Source organism: Sciurus carolinensis, chromosome 6 (genome assembly GCF_902686445.1).
Source record: "Sciurus carolinensis chromosome 6, mSciCar1.2, whole genome shotgun sequence".
NCBI classification, from domain to species: domain Eukaryota; kingdom Metazoa; phylum Chordata; class Mammalia; order Rodentia; family Sciuridae; genus Sciurus; species Sciurus carolinensis.
The window spans coordinates 11,810,746-11,823,865 of NC_062218.1; the positions used below are offsets into that span (position 1 = coordinate 11,810,746).

Consider the following 13,120-nt stretch of genomic DNA (forward strand, 5'->3'; position numbering starts at 1 on the left):
TCTAAAGGCTGAAAGTTTTCTTTGATAAGTGGCTGCTGATACATAAAGACAGGGGGTGCGGGGGGGGGGGGGGGGTTAAAGAAAGAATGGAGGAACGTTGGATTGTGTTGAGGGAATTGCGGGGGAGGAAAGATGGTGGAATGAGACAAACATCATTACCCTATGTGCAGGCATGATTACATGAATGGTGTGACTGTACATCATGTACAACCAGAGAAATGAAAAGTTGTGTACAATGAATCAAAATGCATTCTGCTACCATGTATAATTAAATAGAACAAACTATAAAAAAAATTGAAATGACTAAATTTAAAAAAAATAAAAGTGTCATTTCCCTGCCAGGCCATAATTGGGAATTCAGGTTGAGATGCAATGCAGAATGAAACATTTTTTTTTGTTTTTTTTAATTGTTCTAATTAGTTGTACATGATGGTAGAATGCATTTATGCATTTTGATAAATCATACATAAATGGAGTGTAATTTCTCATTTTTCTGATTGTACATGTTGTAGGATCACATCAGTCATGCAGTCATATATGTACATCAGGTAATAATGTGTGTTTCACTCTAGAGTGAAATCTTTTCTTAATTGAAGATGCAACATTTTAAGAAGTTAGGGTTAAGATGACCATTCCACTTCAAATAGCTCTCATTCAGGTATGATAAAGGGGAAACTAGAATTTTAACTTTTGCAGTCTCTAAATTAAAAAGATAACATCCTATAAAAAAGTATTAAAAATCACTCTGATCAACCAACAAACTAATGCTCTATGAAAAGGGCTCAAGTTTGTGAAAAATTAGTCTTTTAGAATAAGATACCTTCATTCATGTGGCCAAAATATAGTATAAAATAGTTTCTGACTAATTCTCTTGTATACAACTGAGATGTTAGAATGACATGTTTAGTTAACACAGGTGAAGAAAATCTGAGGCAGAAAATCTGGGTTATCTGAATAAAGCAATCACCTAGTACAGGTAATCCAGAGCCCAAAGTTAACTGAAAGTTGAGGAAATTAATTGTACAATTTTCTGTCCCTATAGAAAAATAACAAATATTAGCTCATAATTTGATTTAAAATGAACCAAATAATGGAAATTCTTTACCTTGGTAACATTTTGCAGATTACAGGATTTTATCACTAATGACAAAATGCTATTTGATTAACAGAATACAAAATCTATTAAACTATAGTCAATGACGCAGTTAAGACAAAAGTTCATAATACCAATTGCTGAAATTGTTTAGGTTAATTGTAAATAAGCACCAAAAATGGCTACTCAGATAGAATATCACTTGTGGAATTGCATCCCACAATTCCATTAATTTGTCAATAACTTTAAAGAAAAAAAAAATCAAACTTAACATGTTTGCCATTGCTAAACGGACTCTCAATTCTCTAATTGGAATGATGGTGAGTTTTCCCAAATTTATCTAGTCTTCAAGAGTTAGCAGGTATGTGTGGTTACCTATTTGCAAGCATCTGGGACAAAATTGAGTTTTTGACAGTGAACAGAATGTGCTTAATGACAGTTTGTTAGATAATTCAACTCCCTGTATTTTTGGAGGTGACTCCCCTAAAGCCCTCTTGCTCAGCTACTTCCTCAGCTCCAGAAAGGCTGGAAGAGAGGTCACCCTGCCTTTGCCTGAGGACAGGGCCTCAGTTGGGGGAAGAAGCATCCTGGACTTTTACACAGTGTTCTTAGTCTGAAGGAAAAGCCTCACAGCACTGGGACCCGTCGGATTCAAGTGTACGGACACACACTCATTTTTGTACTAAATGAATTTTCTACTCTGCTGCCTATTTTCAATTTTACCAACATGCACAGTTCCTTTAGTACATCTATTACCAGGAGGAAAGATCATGGGTGATTAACAACAGAATGGTTTCTTTTCAGTCTGAATGTTTATTTATAAGGATAATTACTTTTTAAAGTTAAAATGTCAAGCTTAAAATATGAAGACTATTATAGAATAAAATCAATAGTGATTGTTTCCATTATTTAGTTAAAAAATAGTCTTAGGATGGGAAAACAAAATCAGTTGTTGTTTTTTTTTTTTTATTCCAATCACTAGAAAAATACTTGTATATACTATTTCCTTAAATATAAACCTAACTAGTCGGAATTTTTAACTGAAATTTCTGACATATTTACCTTTTTACTTATTCATGTTAGTTGAAAACCAATGAAGAAATGGATGTGCCTGCTGAATGATCCCAAAATATTTTCATAGAAATTAAATTAATAAAAATATCTAGGATGTCTGATGAAGAGCCATGTTATTTGCTTTTGTCTCCTACGTATCACTTACAGCTGGTTCCTTAATGACCTCTGAAGTAGTGTTCAGCATTCCTTGCCAGATCCTAGAAAGGTCTCGAAGGTTGAACACATAATGGAATTTCGCAGGAGAGGGGAGCATTTTAACCTTGGTCATCTGCCACAGCCGGCGTGTGAGGGGCACCAATTTCACCACCGAGTCTCTTACTTCCTCTGAGAAACCCCTCTGGGTGCAGAAGTGGCCTACCCCAATCACTCCTGAAAGGGGACATCATAACGTTTTGACAGCTCGTTGAAAGAAACCAATTGAAACGAAAAGCTCAATGATATAGACTTTGCACAAATATCATGGTATACTTTAACAGATGGCCATGTATTAAAGAAAATGGTGATCATGTTGCTTTTTCAAATACACAAAAAACACAGGTTTAAGTAAGTCAGCCTTCAAAATACTAAAGAGTTGATCAACAAATACTGCTGAAGGGCCAGGGATGGAGCTGAGTATGCCAAGCAAACATAGGACCCTGAGCCTGTTGGCCAGCACAAAAGGGAGGAAGGAAAGAAGGCAGGCAGGCAGACAGACTGCTGAAACGGGAGGCACTACTTCAACATTATTAAACAAGGGACCATGATAAGTAGGTAAAGCTGACCTATGAAAAGATCTTTTAAAAAACACTTCCATCGGCCCCCTAAGATGCCTCCATCCTGCTGTCGGCTTCCCATCCATTATAAAATGTATCGATTGTCTTTAGGTGCAAAATTTTCCAGGCAATAAAAATCATTAAAAGTGATAACAGTCATACTTTCTAATCTACTGTACTTTTCCCAAGTTTAGATAATTCAAATGTCATTTGGTTTCCAAACCTTACCCACTGCTGCAACTGAACACAGAGTACTGCCACTCTCTACTAGCCTGGGGTGCTGACATGATGTTTCGGTCTGCCAGAAATTAATTAGGGTGATCTTAATGAGTTTTTTTCTCAACAGCCATTGCAGAAATTGTAAATTAATACCTAACGGGAAGGTGTCGAGATCTTTATACCCTTTGTCTGCAAAGGATAACTCCAAAATCAGTCACAAATGTGTTTTCATTACTCAGTTAAATGTATGTGGGTATATATGAGGGCTGGTGGTTCTTCAATTAAATTATCTCTGAAGCACTACATATTTAAGTAATAATTATAACCCTGCCAGTTTCTCTGATGATCAGACCAGGGCTTTCATCTGCTCTGTGTTCTGTTATTTATTTTGGCAAAATGGGTTGGTTAAAGTATCAGCTACGTGTCATTGTAACGTAGAATCGCAGCAACCAGAGCTTGTAGGAAGAAACCACCTCATCTCTACACTCATTTAATACTTTGCCCCTGGCTTAAGAAGCTGGCAACAGTTAAATTCCAAAAAAAAAAAAAAAAAAAAAAAAAAAAAGATAAAAGGTAGACAAGATCTCCTGAGGATCCAGTTCAGTACACGTCTGTAACAAATGTGAGACAACATAACTGCAAAGTGTGGACAGTGTCCGGGCTCTGCAGGAGGGAGTCACCAGGCCTCTTTCTGTGCCACCTCTCTGGGTACATATTTTCTTGCAGGAACATAAACAGGTGCTCCTCCTTCCCCAGGCCCCACTGACACTCATTTACCAAAGATCTTGTCCATGGACGCCTCCGAGGGCAGCGTGCAGTTGAATATGGAGAAGTGCCTCTTGAGTCTTTGGGGTATGTCATTGCGCCCACCCCCAGGATGGATCATGGCTGCCAAGAACTGGACGTCCGCGATACTGGTAAATTCCCCAGGCTTCTCTAGGTTATAGAATCCCTTCTGTTCCATTAGCTGTCGTACTATCTCATTAGTGACCTAAAAAAGACAACTTTCAGAATTAAAATGTCCCAACATCCTCTGGAGTTTTTCCAAAGGGTGGAGTTTATTGGAATTCAGGAATTGCATGTTGAAAAGGTAGAAAAACAGTTACTCATCCAAGAATAAAGACTAGTGCTGAATTAAAGAAATAAAATGCACAATAGGGTCAATATACCTGATCTCCCCACTCATTGATTATTGGCATATTCACATCATCAATGAAAACAGTCATCTTCTTTCCTGCCGGAGGGCCATAAGTTGTCCCCATACGTTTGTCCACGTAACTCTCTATAGTCCTCTGTCAACAAGAAAGCCAGCAGAAAAGTGTGAAAGTCTCCCCCGAGACATTACCAAAACCTGGGAACCTTTGAAATAGCAGAAATTACTTAGAAAAAGTCAAAATTTCCCCCTTCATTTTGGCAAACAAATCTTAAAGTACCTAAATTAATGTCACATAATGTTCACAACCTTTGGAAACCTGGTTTAAAAGAGTAAATGAATTCTAATCAATATGAATTTTGAATTTTGAGACTCTTCTGTCCATTTCTAAGGATTTATTTTTCTCTTACTGTTCCTGTGTTAATGACATGTAACCCTATTACTCACAGGCCATGGTCCTGCAAAAAGCTCCCCTATAATTGGAGAAGATGTTCAATAGAACCGCACAGCTTAGCATGGTCGGAAGTCCACTCTCTTTACTGAGAAGGAAGCCAACTGGCTTCTGTGTGTAGCCTGAAAAGACACATTTCCACTGCTCTGGGACAGATGCAGTGACATTGTATCACTTCTCATCCCCCAACCCAACAGGGAGAGCAAAGCCCCCTCACTGCTGATCCAAGATCAGGTGGCAGAAAGGAGACTGTGCTGTGCTCTAAAAGAACTTCCTAGCAACGTGGAAAAGAATATCAACACTTACTAAAAGGGACATTTGAAGGGGTAGCCAGTTTGTAGGAGAAAGACCTCAGACTTTCCATGGTAGTACAGTGTAGTTTGTGAATCAATCAGAATCTAATTTCTGAGTAACCAAAGTACAGCACAGAGAAGAAAACAGAAAGGACATCAAAGTTCTCAGACTCTTAGAAGCTCAAAACCTAAAACCCTCATGTCATTCCTACCATTGTGAAACCTACTCATGCATGGTTTTATTTATTTATCTATTTTAATATTTTTTTGTTGTAGACGGACACAATATCTTTATTTTTTATTTATTTATATGTGGTGCTGAGGAACAAACCCAGTGCCTCACACATGCTAGGCAAGTGCTCTGCCACTGAGCTACAGACCCAGCCCTCAGGCATGGTTTTAAATCAGGTTAAAGATGACATAGAAATAGAGGAGGAAGCAGAGGTATATTGAGATTAAAGTGAATTTTCCCTCTCCTATCCAAAAGTTTTATTTCATGATGAAAAGTAAACCAGTTATAAAAGACTTGTAACAAGATACGACTACAAAATGCACCAAGATATAAGCAAAACTCTATATATCTATCTTTGGGAAATCTTCGCATTAATTGCAAATTGTAAGCTTCCACCATCATTTTAACGCATAAGAGCAAGAGCTGTGAACATTTTTCATCATTTTTAATAGAAAGATATGTAAATATATCACAACTCATTCAATTACAAAACAAATCTCCCATGAAATAGCACAATAGCAAAAGGAATTTCATATTCCCTTGACATAAAAACACAGTTTAATGTACTCCGCTAAATTTAGCTCTGTTTTTCAATGAATTTAAATGCATAAGGCAATTAATAATCTCCTGACAACCCCCTATGGCCAACCAGAGCCTTCCAGGCATTTCCACATCTATTAATGAGAACTCTCTGGCATGTGAAGATTTTGTCTTGCAGGGGCTTTCTGCAGGCTAAAAAGCTGCAGGTGGGATAATTAGGATAATACAGGGTAATACCCACATACCCACACTTTATTCCCCTTCATTATGGTCCTGTTTCTTTAAAACGACAGGAAATGACTAGTAAGTATATATTTGTATGACATACATACACACACACAAACACAAACACATAATATATATACATATCTATAGTATATCTCTATACATAAACCAAAAACCTAACAAAAAAAGAAAAGCAAAAACAAAAGCAGAGAAACATGAAGTAGCTTGTGAGCCTAGTAGCTTGTGACTTCCCTGTTTTTGGAATTGTCCATTCCATAGTTACCTAATGAATTCTGAAGTTTGGTGAGACCTCTCGAAGCCCTGAAACAGGATGATTACATGTTCTAATGGGGCGTTCAGCATACGGTATAGTTGGACTGGAATCTCCAGATGGACTGTCCCATAGAATCACAAAACTCAGTACCTCCAGATGTGAACTCCTCTTATGTACTCACCAGTCTACCCTCCGGGCAACCCAACTCAAGCTGGCACCAACCGCCCAAGAGTCCTGTCCAAATAGTCCACAGCTACTTTGCTAAGTTCTGTCTAGTCTCACGTTGATGTTGATTTTTAAAGTATCTCCTTCTCCAAACCTTTGTTCACTTATATGTCCTTCTCACAGAAGCCTCTTAAATTGCCATCCCTATTACCAGCTGTAGACACTTCTTTATAAGTCATACAAGATATCTATACTGTGCAAGGTATGGTGTTATCTAGAACTATCTGCCTCCCCAAATAAATCAATGCTATGGCTTGAATATGTGTAGTGTTTCCCAAAGTTCCATGTGTCAAGCACTTGGCTCACAGTGACACTGTGGGGACATGCAGTGGAAGCTTAAGAGGTGGGTCCCAGTGGGAGGGCCCTACGCCACAGAAGTGTGCCCTTAGAGGGCATTTTGGAACCTCAGTCCCTTGGTCTCTGTCTACTGGCTAAGTCATATTGGAAGCAGTCTGTTTCCCCATACACCATCACCAAAACCCAAAGCAATGGTGCCACCCAATCTTGTACTGGAACCTCCAGAATCACCAGTTATAAGAAAATTTTCTCTTTTTCCGTTTTTTAATTTTTTTATATTTGCTCTAATTTGTTATACATGACAGTAGAATGCACTTATGCATTTTGATTAATCACACTTAAATGGAGTATAATTTCTCATCTTTCTGATTGTACATGTTGTAGGATCACATCAGTCATGCAGGTATATATTTATATGACATAATAATGTCTGTTCTATTCTACTATCCTTCCTACCCCCATACCCCTTCCCTTTCCTTCACATCCCTCTACCTTATGTAAATTAACTCTATTTCCCCATCCTCAGTTCATACCCAAAGAACTTAAAATCAGCATACTACAGTGACACAGTCACCCTAATGTTTATAGCAGCTCAACTCACAATAGCTAAACCACGGACCCAACCTAGGTATCCATCAACAGATGAATAGAAAAAGAAAATGTGGTGTGTATACACACACACACACACACACACACACACACACACACACATATGGTGCAATATTACTCAGTTCTATAGAAGAATGAAATTATGGCATTTATTGGTAAATGGATGAAGTTGGAGAATATCATGCTAAGTGAAATAAGCCAAACCCAAAAAACCAAAGGCCGAAGGTTTTCTCTGATACACAGAGACTAATTCACAAAGGATGTGGGGGGCGCTAAGGAAAAAAACTTAAAAAAAAATAAAATAAAAAAATGAAATACCTGTCGCAGGTATTTCATTATAATGACACAAAGATAACTAATACAATCATTTAAATAATTACTGATTCTACTAGCTTTGTAGTATTCTGCTGCCCGTTTTTCCCAGTCTCTGACCTGTGTTCCCACCTCACCCATTATTTCAGCAGTATGAACCATTATGCAGTTAACAAAACCAAGTAGGTGTATTTGCTTATTTGATTACTGTCTGTCTGTCTTGCTCTCACTGCAGCCTCAGTGCCTAGAGGTGTCTGGTACTGTGCATTTATCAGTGAATACCTGATCCATAGGTAAATAAATACAAGGAACCCAGAGTCGTCTTTGACTTTCTTTCTCTCCTATGCTTCTGCTCCAACATCCACTTGACCAACCACAGTCCCAGCTGTTCCACTTCCTAATCCAAAAGTGAAACCCAAACAGTGTCTGGTTGCCCTCCTTCTTCTACTGTCCTGGCCCTGCCCAACCTCCCTCCTGAGGAACTACTGCAAAGATTCCTCTCAGGCCTCTCTGAGTGCTGCCATCTCCCTCCCGACTGTCCTCCACTCTGCAGCCAGAACAAACTTCCTAAAGGGCAATGTAACCTCCGGGGTTTCCCATTCTGGACTCTAAAGGAACACCTCGAGGCCAGTGGCTTATCTTTCTAGTCCTGTTTCTAGAGCGTCCTTCCCAGTCTCTTTGTTCTGGTCCCTCCAGGTCTGAATTAATTTCTACTCAGTTCATAATAAAACATGCACTATGAAATGGTGCTCCACTCCCAGGCTGGTTTACAGTCATAGTTGTGGGAACCTCAACTATCCCTCCTCTAGTAGCCATTTCTCAACCGAAACAACCCTCTCAGGGTCAACATTGGCCAAACACACTGGTGAAATATTGACCAAGAAGAATGGTTTTCCACATCACTTCCTTCAACCCAGCTATTGATTTTTTTAATTGAAATTTCTAACAGAAGACAGGACGAAGGTCAATCTACGCTTCTTTGAAAGGTGACCATAACTCTACTTTGAACCTGAAGAATCGTGGCCAGCCCAACCTCACCTCACGCAATCCACAGACCCCAAACAAGATTCTGCTCTCCACGGAATGGGGAACCAATGCCAACCGCAACTGCAATGGTGGCCTTTTATGAAGTAAAAACTCAGTAGGTAAAAAGCCGAGTAACTTTAGGAATGGAAGTGAGGAAAGTTCCTATCTTTTATTCAAAGCTAGGGGTTCTAAACCTAGAGCCAATTCAATTTTCTGAATTAACTTCTTAATAGATAATTCAGCCTTTATAATTCTTAAAAGTTCACAAAACTACCCTCAAACAATGGTCAACTCTTTCATTGCCTTCATTGCCTTCTATAATCCTCTAAAGAAAAGAACACCCTTCTCCTCTGGACTTTATGGTCCTCAGAAGACAAAGCACACAGTCTGGTGGCAGAGCACTTGCCTAGTATGTGTGAGGCACTGGGTTTGATCCTCAGCACACTTAAAAAAATAAAATAAAATAAAATAAAGGCATGCTGTCCATCTACAACTACAAAAACATTTTAAAAAACTATCTATTTCCTTAATAATGTCTTCCCATTTTTTTTAACTCACTGAAACCAAATGAAAACCACCTTACATTAGCAACATTTAAAATGCTCAATAGTGATTCTGAAATGTGAGATCTGATTTAAAAAAATAAGATGAGAATATCATAATGCATAGCTAGAAGCTTAAAATAAAATAAGAACACCAAGTGACAAAACAGCCTTTTGATTAACATGGGTAGAGAACAGTCACTGGGAGGGGAGGGGAGGGGGTGATGGGAAAGCATCACAGAGCAAATGGGGACCTGGTTTCTGGCTTGGGTTCCACCACCAGCTAGCTGACTGAATTCAGATAGTACCTGACTCTCCCTGCCTCAGTGCATTAATAGGAACAGTAAAACCTGACATTTTAAGAGAGCTTTACCATGAAAAAATACTTTCACATATTATCTGTTAGGATTCTCCTCTGCAACCTAGTCTTCACACTGTGCTCTGAAGAGCCAAAGGATTCCTATAACCACAGGGACCCCTGCAGGAAGCAAAGATATCAGAAGGGGCTTCAGAAGCCCAGCACCAGTTTCACCAAAGCCAATCCATGGTCACCTGTCTCTAGATTAATGTTTTGTATAAGATGTCCTTTGAGAGAGTGGATCTGAGTCCAGAAAAAAAGTGGAATTTTATTCCAAGCTCTATGAGTCTCATTTTTAAAAAATTAAAATCTATGGCTATGTAAGCATTAGTAAGACGGTTATTGAATTCAAGATGTTAGATTTTTTAGAAGAGATCAACCTCAGAAATTCTCTTAAGTAATTTTCTGTGTCGTTTTACTTTTTACTTTTCTGTGTCATTTAAATTTCTAAAGGCACACATGTCTTACTTTCAAAAATAGGAAAAATAATTACAACAATATGTTTTGCAAAAAATAAAAAGAAGTCCTCTCTCTCTTTAAAAAACAACAATAAATTATCATAGGCAAAAGGGAATTCAGAGTGACTATAGATTTTTTAATTGTAACAAGTCACTTTTGATAATGACAGAGAATGCTATTAATTATTAATCTGAGACAGTGGAAGCAAACAGAACAAAGAGGCACATACAGTCCTCCCACGGATTAGATGTAAAAATGACACCTTGGTAAAAACAAAGGGAACCTGGTGAAAATAACCCAGCAAGTGACACACAAGGGTCCTTGGCTGGACAGTCGCCATGGTGACCGAGGTGGGATCACAGTATCTGTTTTCTCATCTACAATTTCCATCTGGTTGGGCTCCAGATAAGTGGGAGACAGAGACAAATTCTCTACTCCATCAGCCCCGTTTAGTATGACTGACTGAAAATTATAGAGAGAAAGTTAATTACAGCAGTTTGGCTAATTGAAAGCTTTCTAAAACTAATGAGTCTCGCTTAATAGAGAGCCTTGAAGCTCAGCAGTCAAAACGGGCTCAGGCACTGCACAGCCGATGAGATGACTCCGAGCAGGAAGAGACACGCTGGGGCAACAACTCCACAGAACACCCACGGACAGGAAGGAGGGGCTTGCCTGCTGGAAGCAGCTCAGGAACCCCAATGGGATGGATTCTGTTTCCAAAGCCTGCTTTACTAGTCTTCTAAGTATTATACTTCATACAGTAGCACACCTAGAAATTTATTGTATGGTTTATTAACTGGTATGCCAAATAATAACTAGGTTCTCTGGGTAACGCGGCATTTTCTAGGACATTAACACCTCAGAGACACAGACCACAAATCTTCACCGCTGTACAGTGGTGAAGATCAGAGTTGGTACAAAAACACAGTGAATAGGCCTCATCCTGTAATGCTATGGCTGTCCTGGCTCCTGGGAGAGAACCTTCAAATCTTGGAGAGAACCTTGGAATTACTGAACAATAGGAATTATTCAAACTCCTCACATCATGAAAGAACAACGCAAAGGCCTCAATTTTTGAGCCAAACAGACCAACCATGGGATTAGAAGGCTGGGGTTTTAAGGCACATAGTAACTGAATGGAGTGGGAAGAGGCCTTGGAAGTCGAGCTCAATCGTGACCAATGATTCAATCAAGCATGCCCATGTAATGAGACCCCAATAAAAACTCAGGACCCTGAAGTTCTAGTGCACTTCCTGGTTGAGGAGATGCATAAGTGCCTAGAGCATAACACAACCTGAGGACAAGGAAGGCCTACGTCTGAGACCTTCCTAAACTTTGCCCTGTAAACCTTTTCCTTTGGCTATATTGGTATTTATCCTTTATAAGAAAACTAAGTGTAGTGCTTTCCTGAGTTCTGGAAATTCTCAGAACTGAAGGGGTCATGGGACAACCACACTGGCAGGCAATCAACCAGAAGTGTGGGTGGCCTAGGTATCTGAAGTAGGACAGTCTTGTGAGAGACCATGCCCTTAACCCATGGGGTCTGCACTAACTCTGGATAGTTGCTATCAGGTTTATTTTGCAGGCTTAAAGATTTACTACAGTCTCAAGAAGTGTGAACAGCTAGATGATTACCTTGCATGAGGAAAAAGATCACATTTTGATTTTTTAAAACTTCATCCTCAAATAAGATTATAATGATAGCCCTCAAACAGAGAATCCTCCTAAAATAAAGCGAACACAAGTTGTGTAGAGCAGTATCAATGGAATACGTACATGTTAGCATCTTGTCAGTCTAGGATAATTTAATACGCTGCTCCCCATACACAGCAATGCCACTACCAAGTCCATAATTCAGGGTTGACCTTTCACACAGACCTTCCCACCGAGACACTGTGTAAATGGTATTCACTTGATGGAAGGCAAGCCAGCACTGGAAACTCCCATCTCTAAGAGAAGAGCATGATGAAGTTGGCAGTCTAATTTAGAAATCTAATCCACGGTCTCAGCGTATCGGTACTCTGCTGTCACCAACTGAATTAAGTGATGGAAAGCCATGATTTAGTCATGCCCTTAACAATTTTCATTGCTCTGATATTTTCATTGCAACAACTAAAGAACAACAAAGTTCATCAAAAGCAAGGTTGAGTTTGGATTCCCCTAAGAACTCCTCTTCTATGTGTAATTTATGAAGTCTATCTTTGTGATCATGTATTAATGTTCCTACAAAAGTATGAGTGATAGTGTGCAAATGATTAAGGCAGAGCTAACTTTTAGAATTTCCTCCCTACTTTCAATAAAATCTTATACAATTTCAGACCAGGATAAAAACAAGCAAGTCAGACAAGGCAAATCCAGGTCAGTTCCGGCAGTTTCACTGACAAAAGCAAAGCAAACTTGGAGGGGTTTTTTGTCACTCCATGATATGATTGATATGATATGATATGATTGATATGATATGATATGATATGCTATATGATATTTCATCTAACCATGGGAACCATGGTCAAATGTTAAGTCAGGTAACAACAAAATGAAAGTAGCAATTTAGGAAACAGAGTTTGAGGGAGGTATAAAAGCTAGACTGGAAGAAAATTAGACTCGAACCAAAAAGGACTCAGGAGTCCTCCATGCTAATACTCTGGGGTAGATTATGGAAAATTAGATTTTGTAGAGGTGAAAAGGGAATATGAAGAAAAAGAAAGAGATGTAGAAAGCATTTCTTTAGGTAAACTAACAGCCTTGGATTCAAGAAAGATTCATCAAAGATGGCTATGAAGTCTCCAGTCTAAAGGTTAGAAAAATAGCAACAAACTGAAAGGCAGATACTAGAGAGAGGAAGTAGGTTTATGTGGGAGAATAAATGATATTCTCTTCATTTGGGGATTTTTCATTTCCACAGGCTTTTCTACATGGATATTATAAACAGTACTGAGGCCTACGGCATCTTATATAAACTCTATTTCTCCACAATTTCAGATTACAT

At 38.8% G+C, this 13,120-nt stretch overlaps 1 protein-coding gene across 1 annotated transcript in view; it reads right to left on the reverse strand.

Moving 5' to 3' along the window:
* Nucleotides 1-13,120, reverse strand: part of Dnah5 (dynein axonemal heavy chain 5) — a 236,976-nt gene that overhangs the window by 98,886 nt on the left and 124,970 nt on the right. The window contains 3 exon segments of the mRNA XM_047556057.1: nt 2,313-2,536; nt 3,916-4,129; nt 4,308-4,430. Coding sequence (XP_047412013.1) covers nt 2,313-2,536; nt 3,916-4,129; nt 4,308-4,430 — 561 coding nt within the window.